The sequence below is a fragment of the Choloepus didactylus genome, chromosome 1, assembly GCF_015220235.1.
Source record: "Choloepus didactylus isolate mChoDid1 chromosome 1, mChoDid1.pri, whole genome shotgun sequence".
NCBI lineage: Eukaryota > Metazoa > Chordata > Mammalia > Pilosa > Megalonychidae > Choloepus > Choloepus didactylus.
In genome coordinates this window covers 76,410,316-76,425,274 of record NC_051307.1, presented here as the reverse complement: position 1 = coordinate 76,425,274, position 14,959 = coordinate 76,410,316, and the positions used below count along the sequence as shown (strand labels likewise).

Below are 14,959 nucleotides of genomic sequence, written 5' to 3'. Positions count from 1 at the left end.
TTTGTGAATAATGCTGCTATGAACATTAGTATGTAAATATATGCTCAAGTCCCTGCTTTCAATTCTTCTGGGTATATACTTAGTAGCAGGACTGCAGGGTCATGAGGTTATTCTACATTTAGCTTCCTGAGGAACAGACAAACTACCTTCGACAGCAGCTGGGCCAATTTACACTACCACCAGCAATGAATGAGTGTTCCTATTTTTCCACACCTTCTTCAAACTGTGTAATTTTTTTTTTTTTTTTTAATATTAGCCATTCTGGTGATTGTGAAATGACATCTCATTGTGGTGTTGATTTGCACTTACCTTATAAGCTGGTGATGCTGAGCATCTTTTCATGTGCTTTTTAGCCATTTGTATTTTCCTCTTTGAAAATGTCATTCAAGTCTTCTGCCCATTTTTTAATTGGGTTGTCTTTTTTTGTTGAGTTGCAGGATTTCTTTATATATTGCAGATATTAAACCCTTATCCTTATCGGGTATATGGTTTCCAAATATTTTCTCCCATTGAGTGGGTTATCTTTTCACTTTGATAACAAGTCCTTCGAGGCCTAAAAGTTTTTAATTTTGAGCAGGTTCCACTTATCTACCTTTTCTTAAGTTGATTGTGCTGTGTGTGTAAAGTCTAAGAAAACACTGCTGAACACAAGAGCTTGAAGATGCTTCCCTAAATTTTCTTCCAGGAGTTTTACAGTCATCATTCTTATATTTAGGTATTTTATCCTTTTTGAGTTAGTTTTTGTTTATGCTATAAGAAAAGGGTACTCTTTCATTCTTTTGCATATGAATATATGGTTCACCCAAAACCATTTGTTGAAAAGACTATTCTTGCCCACTGAGTGGAATTGGCAGCCTTGGAAACACTCAATTGACCAGGACCAGAAGGGAGAAGAGAAATGAAACAAAATAAAGTTCCAGTGGCTGGGAGATTTCATATGGAGTCAAAAAGTCATTCTGGAGGAACTCTTATGCATTATATAGATATCCCTTTTTAGTCTTTAGTGTATTAGAACAGCTAGAAGGAAATACATGAAACTGTTGAATTGCAATCCAGTTGCCTTGATTCTTGAAGATGACTGTGTAACTGTACAGTTTACATGGTGTGACTATGTGATTGTGAAAACCTTATGGCTCACACTCCCATTATCCACTGTATGGGCAGATGAGAATAAAAATGGGGACAAAAAGTAAATGAATAATAGGAGGGCATGGGACATTTAGGGGGTTCTTTTTTACTTTTATTTTTATTATTTTGGGGGGGGGAGTAATGAATGTGTTCAAGGGCTGTTTGTGGTGATGAAGGCACCACTGTATGATGACAGAGTGAACAACTGATTGTACACTGTGGATGACTGTATGGTATATGAATATATCTTAATAAAATTGCAGGGGGGAAAAATCAGTTGGCCAGAGGTATGAGAGTCTATTCTTGGACTCTCAATTCGATTCCACTGGTTGATACATCTATCATCCTTGTGCTGGTACCATGCTGTTTTGACCACTCTATCTGTGTAATGTGCTTCAAAGACCAGAAGTCTGAATCCTCAAACTTTGTTCTTCTATTTCAAGATGTTTTTTTTCTGTTCACAACCCCTTACCAGTACAAATAAATTTAATAATTGGCTTTTCCATTTATGTTAAGAAGGTTGTTGGAATTTTGATTTGGACTGCATTCAATCTAAATAGCTCCGAGGAGCATTAACATCTTAACAATATTTAGTCTTCCAATCCATAAACAAAGAATGTCCTTCCAATTATTTAGGTCTTATTTGATTTCTTTTGGCAATGTTTTATAGCCTTCTGTGTACAAGTCCTTTAGACCCTTGACTAAATTTATTGTTAGATATTTGATTCTTTTAGTTGCTATAGTAAAGGGAATTTTCTTTCTTGATTTCCTCCTCAGCTTGCCCATTACTAGTGTATAGAAACAAAATAATTTTTGCATGTTGATATTGTACCCTACCACTTGAATTCGGTTTTTAGCTCTCATAGCTTTGAAGATTTTGGGGGACTTTCTGTATATATGATCATGACATCTTCAAACGGTGAAACTTTTACTTCTTTTTCCAATATGGATGCCTTTATTTCTTTTTCTTGGCCTTACTGCTCTGGCTAGAACTTCCAGTACAATGTTGAATAATAGATGTTCTATTTATCAAATAGAATACATGTTCTACTTATTGATAAAATTAGTGTACTGAAGTCTCCAACTATTATTGTAGAAGTGTCTATGTCTCCCTTAAGTTGTGCCAGTGTTTGCCTCATGTATTTTGGGCTGTGATTAGGTGCATAAATATTTATTATTATTTCTTTTTGGTGGATTGCCCCTTTTATTAATATACAGTGTCTGTCTTTATTTCTTATAACAGCTTTTGACTTAAAGTTTACTTTGTCTGATATTAGTATAGCTACCACAGCTCTTTTTCGGTTACTATTGGCATGGAATATCTTTTCCCATCCTTTTACTTTAAACCAACAACAAATAGTTAAATCATGCTTTTTTTTTTTTAATCCATTCTGCTAATCTTGTCTTTTGATGGGAGAGTTTAATCCAGTAACAATTACTATTAACGCTGAGTCTCTTGTAAACAACAAATAGTTAAATCATGCTTTTTTTTTTAATCCATTCTGTTAACCTGTGTCTTTTGATGGGAGAGTTTAATCCAGTAACAATCATTATTAATGCTGCAAAGGCAGTACGTACTTCAGTCATTTTGTCCTTTGGTTTTTATATGTCATATCTTTGTCGCTCTTTTCCTTTATTTCAATCTCCTTTTTTGTACGCTTGATCTTTTGAGATGTATCTGACTGATCCTTCTTTCTGTTTCTGTATATTTTAAAAATACTTTCTTTGTAGTTACCCTGGGGTTTGTAGTATTACACAACCACCACCTACAACCAACTAATTTTATAAGATGTCAACTGAGCTTCAGTAGCATATACATTCAATGCTCCCAAATACCTTTGTTTCCCCAATTTATGTTGTTTCTGTCCCACTTTGCTTCTTTATATTTTGCATGTCTGTTACCAGTAAATATGACTTTCTTGGTCAATTTAATCCTGATCCTACAGGATTAAAAGTGTAGATATGTATATTTAGGATACAGTACTAACGGGTGCATTTACCCTTCAGTCACCTTTACTGACAAGCTTCATTTCTTCAAACTACTCCAAGCCACTCTCTCCTGTCTTGCCCTTTCAACCTGCAGAACTCCTTTTAATAATTCTTGTCGAGCAGGTCTCTTTTAACGAACTATCTCAGTTTCTGTTTATCTGTGAATAGTTTAAATTCTCATTCCTTTCTGAAGAACAGTTTTGCCGGATAAAGAATTTGGGGCTGGCAGTTTTCTCATTCAGTAACTTAAATATATCATACCAGTGCCTTCTCATCTCCATGGTTTTTGAAGAGAAATCAGCACTTAGTCTTAATAAGAATCCCTGGTATGGGATGAATCATCTTTATCTTGCTGCTTTCAGAATTCTCTATCTTTGGCATTTGACATTTTATTCCTATGTCTCAGAGTAGGTCTATTAGGATTTTTTTCTCTTTATAGTACATAGAGCTTCTCGGACATGTATATTCATGTCTTTCGTAAGATTTGGGAAGTTTGGGGCCATTATTTCCTCAAATATTCTTTCTGCCCTTTTTCACCCTCTTCTGGGACACCCATGAGACCCATGTTTGTGAATTTTGTGCTGTCAATCAAATCCCTAAGACAATGTGCAATATTTTCCAGTTCACTAATTCTTTCTTCTGCTGTTGTATGTCTCTCTACTGTATTTTTAATCTCTACTATTGTGCCTTTCATCCTCATAATTTGCGTTTCTTTTTATACTTTCAAATTCTTCATGCTCACACATTGTCTTCTTAATATCATTTATCTCTTCATGCATCATATGTTCCTTCCTCTTCTTGAACCAATTTAGGATATTTGATTAAACATCTTTGATTAGTTGTTCCAACTTCTGATTCTCCTCTTAAGTTTTAATTTCTGCCCTTGGCTGAGCTATCTCTTCTGTTTCTTAGTGTCCCTTGCAATTTTTTGTTGATGTCTAGGCCCTGAAGTTCTGTTTCTCCCTCATCTAGGGATTTTTAGCTAACTAGCTTTGTGTTAAGGCTCTGTGATGTTTGCTCCAATTTATTCTAGATCTTTCAAATAGCCTGTGTTTAACAGTTCTGATTTTCTCAGTTCTTCTCCATCTAAATCTTACCCTCGATCTGCAGTGTAATTTTGAAAATTGCATTTTGTGCAATTATTCAACCTCCAGGAAAGAGCTTCTTCTTCTGTTTCTTCTCCAGGAATCTTGATCAGTTGTTTATTTACCTGCAGACTTTTCTCCCCAGCTCCTATGATTTGTATAAATTCTCTCCCTCACTCAGTGTCCTTACACTTTGCAGTTCTGGGACCTATCCTATCTTACAGTTTAGTTTAACCCCTTTTTAATTTTTTTCTGTGAGGCTTTTCTGCCTCTGGTTTCTTCCCCATTAGGGGATCCCACCCTGGGGAGCCACATACAGTCAATCCAGAAAGGTGGGCCACTTCAGATAAGTCTGTATTGCCTTTAGGTGTCCGTCCAACTGAAACTGAATTTAGTGAGGGCACAACTGTTCTTAGCAGCCTTTCTATCAGTCTCTCTTTTTTTCCCTCTTGGGGGCCCTTTTGTATGCAGCACTCAGTAGCAGCTTGTGTTCCACTCTGGGTCTCTGCAGACTTGGGTCTTTGTGCCTGGATACACATAGAGTTCTAACTCGTTACTGTGAGTCCACCATCTCTGTCTGCCTTAAGAGAAAGTTGGACAGTGCTGCCTCTCTGTGACTCTCAAAGTGGTGGGATTGAGTGAGGGGCAGCTGAACAGGAATCAACCAGCATTTGGGATAGAATTCTCCTACCTGAGAGCTTTCTGTTTCTTCAATTCAGTGTTTATGGAGTCCTTCTCTAGTCTATATTGTCCTCCAGAGTTCTAAGCAAGAGGAATTTGTCCTTTAATTCAACTACATTTCTGTGACAGCTTTTTCAGGGATATCTTATGTCGCCATGTTAATGACATCAAGACTTTTTTTACTTTAAATTCCAGAATTTCTATTGGCAATTTCAATGCCAACTGTTCTTGGTTTATTTCTACCTGGTTTTGTTTCATAATTTACTCTTTTATAAGATAGAATATCATAAAATAACAAGAAAAGAGCATACAACACAAGTGATGGATACTTTTATAGTGAACATTCATGTAACCACAACACAGGTTAACAAAGAACATTATTAGCTCCATCCCTCATGCCTCTTCCTGATCTTAACACCTTGCCTCCCTCAATATGAAACCATTATACTGACTTCAGATATACTTTTTTGCTTACTTTTCATTACAGTTCTACAAACCAACAAATACAAGCATGAACAGTAGTTTAATTTGTAAAGTTTTTGTTGTATATATTATCAATTTGATTAGTCTTAATTGCTATAGTTTATTTACTGTTGGACATTTGGATTATTTCCTGTTTGGGATAAACAATTTCACAAGAAACATTCTCATTCATGTATTTGGTATACTTGTAAGTGTTTATAGTTTATCCCTTATGTGGAATTGCTACTATTGCATATATTTTCAACTTTAGTAGATAATGCCAAAAACGTTCCAAAGTATCAATTCACACTCCCAATTTTAGAATTCCTGTTGGTAAATATGAAACTGCCCAGAACCAGTTAGTAGCATCTTCACTTCTCTGTAACTTTTCTTTTTCAGCTTGTTTCACAGGTGGCCATCCAAAAGTTATATACCCTGAGCAAGCACAGAAATACAGACTGGAGTACTGATACGACCTCCAAGATCCCGGGAACAAAAAATCATCCTGGTTTTATGACTCAAGAGGCATTGGAAGCAAATCCAATGCAAGAAGTTCTTCAATGAGGAAAATCCAGTCTGAAGCCTGCCTTAACATATTTGGACAAAATTGGGTCTAATCAATCAAACCATGCCAAATTAACCTTCCTCCTAGCAACATCCACCTCCTATCACAGAAAAGTTTCTGTTAGCCCTCAAATCAGGAAGATAGATTTAAGCCTTGTCTCCTATCTCCTTGTTGGTTGTTTTCACAATAAGGCCTTTTCTTATCTCAAAATCTGGTGTCATAAAATTGACTCCTGTGCAGGTTGGGCAGCAAGCCCTTGATCAGCACAGATGTACGCAACAACAGTTGTTATTGTCATACTTCTCAATGTAAAAACATAATGGCATATCATTGAGATTTTGCATTCCACAGATTATGATTGAGTTTGAGGACCTTTACATGTTTATCAGCCATGTGGAATTTCCTCTACAAGATGCCTACTCAAGACAATTATGTCCTTCCTTTGTGGTGTACAGAAGTTCTATATAGATTTTGGAAGAGATTTTTTTGGATTATAAGTAGTGCAAATATCTTCTACCAGTTTAGGGCTTGTCCTTTTACCCTTCTTTTGACGTGCTTTGATGAGCAGAAGTTCTTAATTTAAAATTACTCAAATTATCAGTTTTTATTTCCCTTTTATGACAGCTTTTATGTTCTAAGACATACTTCTCTACTTTAAGACACAGAACACAGTCGCCTACGTTATTGTCTAAAAACTTTATAGTTTTATCTTTCACATTTAAGTGTGAATACAGGCATAGCCTTAATTGCAAGGTACATCAAAAGTACTCATTTTCCCCATCAATAATAACATCAATTATACCAACAATACTTGTTGAGTAGTCCATTTCCTTTATGATCTGCCCTGCCACCTATACAGTATCAAGTGTCCATATTTATGGTTGTTTCTGTGTGCTATATTCAGTTCACTGGTCTTTGTCTATTTCTGCCCCAATATCATACTGTCTTAATTAGTATAGCTTAATAAGCCCTGCTATCTGGAAGAGAAAGTTCTTGAACCCTGTTCATATTCTTCAAAAGTTGCTGGGCTATGCTTATTCCTTCTACATTTTCATATGAATTTTTGAATAAGCTTTTAAATTTACACCAGAAAGAAAAACAAACAAACAAAAATTCTGTTGGGAATTGGAACAAGATTGTACTGAATATATAAACAAACTTGAGAACTGATATTTTCACAATGATTCATCAAACCATGGTTTTGTAACTCTCCATTTATTTAGACCTTCTTTAACAATAAGGTTTATAACTTTCTCCATAGAATTAATGCACATCTTTTATTTTATTTATTCCCAAGTATTTCTTTCTTTTAACAGTATGAAAAATTCTGAAGTTTTTATTTCATTTTCGAATTATTTGGGGCCTATTGAAATACAATGGACTTTTATATTCCCATTTTTAGCAAACTGTCTTACTATACTTTATACTTCATTAAATGTCTTAAATCTAATTTACATATTTTTTTCCAATTTCCTGCATACACTATATCATGAGTTTCCATTTTGCGTCTTTCTTTGCAATCATTATAACCATTTTTCCCTCTTGATCACTTAAGGTAAGACCTACAGTACAATGCTGAAGAAAAATACTAATAATGAACATCGTTTTCTTTTTCGTCATCTCAGAAAGCTAATAAACAAGCCACCATTAAGATTTCTGCTGTAACAGATTAAAAGACTTTTATTTCTAGAATGCTGAGGGCTTATTTTCAAATCACAAATGAATGTTAAATTGTATCAATACAACAATTTTTCAGCATCTATTAAAATATTTCCTTCTTAAATTAGTCAATGCAACAAAGTATCATAATCGATTGTCTATAATATTAAACCAACCTTATATTATTTGTGGGATAAAGTCAACTTTATAATAAATGAATCTTCTTATAACTTATAAATATATTTCTAATATTGTTCATGATTCCTGCATCCATGTTAGTAAGATTAGAAATTACATTTTGGTCTTGTAGTGTGTGTGTGTTTTTAATTAAAGTTATGTAAGTCTCAAAATTAGGTGGAGTAGAAGCTCTCTTTCCTATTACTTGGTAGAGTTTATATAAGATTAATATTTATTCTTCATTGAATACTTGAAGCCACCTGGGCCAGGAGGGTTTTTTTATGTGTAAAATGTTGAACTACTAATTCAATTCAAAGATTACAGAATCATTCCGGTCTTCTATTTCTTCTTGATTCTTTTTTGATACATTATGGCTTCCCTGAACTTTTAAAATTTCTTTTAAATTACACCTTATTTTGCTACAAAGATTTTCTTTATGTCCTCTTAACATATTTCTAATTGTTGTAGCATTTGCTATGTCCTCTTTTTTGTTCCTGATGTTATTTTCCCCCATCTCCATTTTTAATTTATTACTCTTACTAGAAGTTTACCAGTTTTATTACTCTAACATTCATGATCTTCTGATTTACACTACTGCTCTTAAGAATTCAGCCGTTAATCAGTTACTCCTGTAAGTAATTTGTCTTTCTTCCTTTGGCTACTTTTAAAATTTCTCCTTTATCCTGGATTTACCAAAGTTTCACTCCGATGTGTTTTAGGAGACTTATTTTTGATTACGCTTAGCATTTACTGGAATCCATAGACTAATCTTTCACATCTATAAACGTTCTAACCAGTCTATCTTCAAATATCACCCAAATCCCATCTTTCTCTTCTCCTTCTGGGAATACAATTAAATGTACCTTATTCCTTCCCTCTATTTCATCAGGCTTTTACTCTCTCTTCTGTAATTTTCATCTTTCTGTTTCTCTTTGTAAACATGATTTATTCTATCATTCAGTTCACTAATTCTCTCTTTGGTTTGTGTCTATTTCGCTGTTAATGAAATTCTCAATTTTAGTGACTGCACTTCAGTACTATAAATTCTATTTGCTTATTTTTCAAATCAATAGTGATTTTTAAAATAGTTTATTGTTCTCTACAGAAATTTCACAGATTGACATTCCTTTAAATGATAATTCTAGGTCTTATAATTCCAACTCCTTAAATCTTTGCAGATTTCTGTTTCTGTTGTCTACTGTATGTATTGGTTGCACACCTGGTTATTCAAACAGCTTATAGTTCTATATTCAAATAACTACTTTAGAAAGAATTTGAGGCCTAGAATAAAGATAAACCTTTATCTTCAGGAATGATTTGCATTTACTAAGCTCTCCAAAACACTAACCAGTATAGTAACTCCTTAATAGATGTTCCAACTACTCAGGTGTTGTAAGTAATGACTAGACGTCTACCAAAAGTCTACTTTACTTCTGGTTTACTATTATTCTTAGAGTATAAACTTTTAGGGTACTAGGTGACTATGAGAAGAGTCATTCTGAGCAGACTCTGAACTCAGACATTTGTCTCATTTCTCAAGGCTCTCAAAATCTTAGCTCAGCATCTCAGTTTTTCCTGCTGAACTGCCAAATGTTCTCAGACTGTATGCAGTTTTCAACATTCATTAGTAAGCACTTTCATATTTTCACTTACCAGATTTTGGTCTAGTTATATACCTATGTTATTTCTTGAAAGCTTTCAAAAGTGTTTTTCTTATTTCACCCAGTGGGAGAGTTGGTCTGAAAAAATGTATGTCACCATTATTAGAAGCATTTCTTTTCTCCTTGAGGAACTTAATCATTTACTTTAGAGTACTTTTAATTTATGTTTACATATCTTCTGAAGCGAATCTATCTCCTGGATGTAATTTTATTTACTTTCTGAAGTTACTTTTCTCATTTTGGTCACTCATCCTTCCCTAGTAGTTTTGCTGCTGCTTTCTCTGACCTCTTGAGATGTTATCCAATGCCCTGTGTATTATCAGGTTTTGGATTGGTGAGAACATGAAATTTTCCCAGCCCTGGGTGAGCATCAGGATTGTTAGGTCTAGTGCTTTCTGGTGGTTCTTTCCCAGCTTCAAGTTTCTTCTCAAATGTAGGAAGATAAGTATTTAACCAAAGATATCAAAGGTCCCTTCTATACATCTCTGAGACTCTCTCTCTGTTCTGCTTCCTCCTTTCCAGTATTTTGCCCTGTAAATTCTAGTCACCTTGGCCTCTCCAATCTGTCTTTTCAACTTAGTTAGAAAACCATGGTCTATTTCAATTCACTTACAATGAGTTGTAGCATAGAAACTGCCTAAGCAGGAAGGTGGAGCAACTGTAGGGCTCACCTTGTTTCCACCCCCCCACCTCTTTCTCTCAGAGATCACAGGTCTACACTGCTTGTTGCCCAATAACTAAAAACTGTTTCCTATCATTTGCCCAGTCTTCTTGTTCCTAGCATACAGGGGTAAGTCCAATCCCTGTTATGCCATCATGGCCAGCAGTGGAAGTCTATTTTTTAAATGCAAAAGTAATATTACTGAAAATTAGAAAAATGGGAAAACTATTCACAATTTCATGATCCTTATAATCATTATCATATTCTTCCATTCTCTTCCATTTTTTTTTTCTATGTCTAGATTTTACATAGATGGATTCTTGCAGGGTATGCCTATAATTTTGTGGATAAGTTTTTTTCAGGTAGCAATACTTCTCTTAGTCATAGTTTTAACGACCATATATTCCATCAAAAGGAAGTAACAAATTATGTAATAACAATTCTGTAGGGCCTTGGTTCTTGAATTTTCCCGACACTTCTTACTATGTCTATTCTCCTGCACTAATTTTGTAGATTTGCTACTTTAGAGCAGCCCTTCCCAATCAGTTCTAACAAAATTAATTCCTAATGCATAAAGGTATCTGTTGTATTTAATGAATTAACTTCTAGGCTACAGATTTAGAACAATACTATTATGCATTATCCTTTAAAGGAACTGAAATAAATCACTCAAAATCATTTTTCTATGCAGAAGGGATGCTAGAGTCATCTTTCCTTAAAAATTTTATCTTTTCTTGGTAAAAAAAATAATAATACTTTGCTCCAGTTCTTCTCATAGCTCTCTTTGAACTCTTCATCTCTATTTCTTTTCCATTGTTTGCCTCAATAAATACTCAGTCCTAGGCCTTCAGTTACTTTTTGTCTCTCCATTAGAAACTTTCATCTGATAAACACTACTACCACAATGATCCTTAACTCTCTCCAATCTTGATATCAGGCTTGACTCCTCAGTTTCTGTCTGCTCAATATTATTTCATCTATAGAGCTTCGAGCTCAATAAACCTAATATTGAACTCATCATCTCATCCTCCCAATCCCCAACATCTGGTTTTCATTCAGGTGTCCCATTTTAAATTAATGGTAACATAAATTACTCAATCACCAAGGTTCAAAACACATTATTCAAGCTTCCTTTGTTTCTTATATCCAGTCTATTACGAAGTCCTACTAGTTCTTCCTTTATTAAACTTTATTGTGCATACAAATCATTTGGTTACTTTATTAAAATATAGATTACCACTCAATAAGTCTGGGAGGGGCTTGTAATTCTGTATTTATATAAAGCTCCCAAGTAATGCCAATGCTGGTCCATGAACTTGAAACAGTTCAAGTGTCTAAGAGTAGAAGGGAGGTGAGAAGCAGTACAATCATAGTATACTAGGTTCTCATTTCCAAAGATATATAGCTGAAATACTCTATCTTAACATTTAAGTGGTTTTAATGTGGTCTAACTCCATCTTTCTAGCCTTTAGTTCTTGTCTATTGGGGGAAAAAAAGTTCAATAAATTTATTCATCATTCCCCAATGCAGTGGCTCTTGATGGGGGGTGACTTTTGTCCTCCAGAGGACACTTGGCAATGTTTCAAGACATTCTGGGCTATCACAACTGAAAGGTTGCTACCAGAATAACGTCTCCCTAAACTTCTTCCATTTTTGCGTACCTGAAACTTACCCATCATTCAAGGACTGACTCAACATTTTCTTCTGTAAAATGTTTCTAGATTACCACATCAACCAATTCATTCCTATATCCTACTCAAATAACATTTATTGAATATTAGCTATATGTTAGTGACTCTTAAAGTCTTTAGAAGTATAAAGTTAAATTTTAAAGGGCATAGTTCCAGTCTACCCCATGCTTAAAATGGAGAAAACATACAATAAACAGTATGGTAACTGCTGCAGTAAAGATATGCTTAAGATAAAATGGGAAAAGAGCAAAGAAGCATCTGATTAGGGGAGATAGGTTAAGAATGCCTTCCAAAAGGACATGATTTGATAAATAGTATTGAAAAGAAGAATGTGGGAAGAGACACAGGAGGCAAAAAAGGCAATCCAGTATTAAACAGAAGAATGTGAGGAGACAGGAGGAAAAGAAAGGCAATCCAGAAAGAAGAAAAAGCACATGTCAAAATATAAACAGATTAACAGAACTGCAAATAGTTTATTATGATTGTTAAGACTTGGATTGTTGGGAGTGGTGGAACTAGGAATGGTCAAGATACAGCTAGACAAGTAGGCATTGATAAAATCATGACTCGTATTGTACTATAAACAGTTTGGGGTATTAAGCCAAGGTTAATTTAGGGGGAACTACTAAAAGTTAAAGAAAAAAAAGTGATTTCATCCCCATGAGCTCTCTCTTTCACATGCAAAACATACAGCAATATCTATATATTACTTTCATGACAATGAACTTTTTTGTGACCTTTTTTACTCTATTGTACCATGCTCCATTTTTCCAATATTTATGTCTTGCCTTCCAATCAGAAAATTTTCAGAAGTATCCTTTTCTTAAACTTAAGTTATACTTCCCCACAGCTTTAGAGTGATATCTTAAACATACTAAACCTCAAATATTTAATTATAGTTCTATTTTTAAATAGTATCTCTCTTAAACTTAAGTTACACTTCCCCACAGCTTTAGAGTGGTTTCTTAAACATACTAAATCTTAAATATTTAATTTTACTTCTATTTTTAAATAGTATCTCTCAACATGAAAAACTAAATAGTGAATTTGGATGAAACTGCCTTCTTTAATTTCAGAGACTCTGGCATTATGCCATTAAATAACAGGGCTGTATACCTGTTTGGTACTCTGGGGAACAGACACTGAGACCAAGAGAGGGGTGCAAAAAGTTTATTAGAAATAGTAACATCTGTGAGAAAAGGAAGGATTGGATAGGAGGAATGATCAGCAAACCTGATAAAGTATCTGCCAGCCAAAGCGGAGATCTGAAACAAAGACTGTCCATTAAAGGACTCCCACATTGGGCAGAAATGGCTAGGTCCTCAAACACCATTTATTCAGTCACTAAACCCAAGATAAACTTGCCCTCAGCCACCACTAACTGCTTATACACTTGCATGGGGCCACCTCAAAAGAACAGGAACCTCAAATCACAAGCTGAAGTAGGTTTAAAGGAGCTAAGAGCTAGAGACAATCAGCTAACCACAATCATGGTAGCTGAGCAACAAGTCCATTTTTTGAAGAATGATCTGAGCAGTATAGTTCTGTGTCAGACACAAGTTGCTATTACTCCTTAATTGTTGTTATTCCAAAAATACTAGGCTTCCCAAATTGGCTTACCTTCCACTGCAAGTAGCTTTCTTAATCTTAATAAGCTTACTTGAAAGCCCACCAGAAACTTCAACAATTATCAGATACAAAAAAGGCAGAAGGAACATTTATTATGAACAATAGCACAAGACGCAAATCACTATGCAAATCCACAAGAACAAGAATAAAATTTGATGTGAAAACCTGAAACATGAGGAGTCAATGTCTCTAAGAAAACAGTCATTAAACCCAATAATGGATTAATTAACTAAAGATACCAATTTAAATAAAGACTGAAAATTTAAGGAGCAATAATGAAAATTACTATTATAACTACAAAATTACCTTTCATGAAGTAAAATAGTTAAGAACCATGTAGAGTTATATAGATAAGCATGTAAATAGACAAGATTTTTTTTAAGAGAATCTAGAACAACAAAATTTTAGGACAAAACTTGTAAAATCAATTGAATTGCTTTACTTTCAACCCAAACAGATTTACAACTTCAACCATTTTAAATTCTTGAAAATACTTTTTTATAATCCCCACCACCAACCCCTAAAAAACTAATTTAAGCATACCTACCTAAAACAGTTACAGTTGTAGAGGACTGAGCATTTCCACCTGGGAATGTAACAGCTTTGCATATGTATTTTCCAGAATCAGAGAATCCTATGTTATGTAGAGTAATTGTTGCATCATTAAGTGAATAGTTCTTAAACAAGACTCTTCCCTGATATTCCCCTTGAACAGAGAATCCATATTGAGGATGATGAACTGCAACAGTCTGTGAACTCTTGCCATGTATCTTCTCCCATGAAATTTGTGTTATAGTTTCATTAACTTCAATGAAGCATTTCAATGACACATTCTTTCCCCATACTGCTATGATATGTGGCTCCACAATAATCGGTCCAGCTAAGGCACCTATAGGGAGAAAAAAGTAAAATTCTTAAAATGGAAAAGAGTTATGCTAAATATGACTTACTCAACATATATGTATAAGACTCATATAAATTCAATCATATATATAAACAAACATGATTGTCAAACAAAAAGGACTGGAAGATGATGTCCCCCAGGCTGAATATGAGATGAGTCAGCTCTCAAATAAATCAAATACCCATCAAAATGTGTTACAGTGGAAAAAGCAATAGATTGGGAGCAAGAATCAGTTTGGAAGCAGAACCTTCCCGAGACAAGGCTTCAGATGAGACCCTATCCCTGGGTGACACTTTGATTGCAGCCTTGTGAGAGACTCTGAAGCAGGTTAACCAGTTGAGATGTGACTGGATTTCTGACCCACAGAAACTGAGAGTTAATAATGTGTCTTGTTTTAAGTATAAATGTGCTAAGTTTTGGGACAATTTGTTATACAGCAGTAGATAACTAATACATGTAGGAACAGTTCAAAACAACTATAATACCTAAGTATCTTCTTTTGGAGGGTCCCTATGTAAAAAGTTTATACTTTAAAAATTCATTTAACACAGCCCATTTAGACCACTCATTTAACAAAGACCATACAGAAAACCATATTAATAAAGAAACCCTTATATAAATGTGAAACCACTTTTTTTTTCCATTTCAAGGTTGAGGCAAAAACAAA

The 14,959-nt window shown here is 34.5% G+C and overlaps 1 protein-coding gene across 5 annotated transcripts in view; it reads right to left on the bottom strand.

The window, feature by feature from the left end:
* The window catches only part of NECTIN3 (nectin cell adhesion molecule 3), a 166,543-nt gene that overhangs the window by 90,004 nt on the left and 61,580 nt on the right, over positions 1 to 14,959 (bottom strand). For all 5 annotated transcript variants that reach the window (XR_005216577.1, XM_037835203.1, XM_037835206.1 and 2 more), the window contains exon 2: positions 13,936 to 14,277. Coding sequence is in view for 4 of the 5 variants with exons in the window: in XM_037835203.1 (XP_037691131.1) it covers positions 13,936 to 14,277 (342 nt within the window). In the remaining variant the exon portion in view is untranslated. The remainder of the gene's footprint in view (positions 1 to 13,935; positions 14,278 to 14,959) is intronic.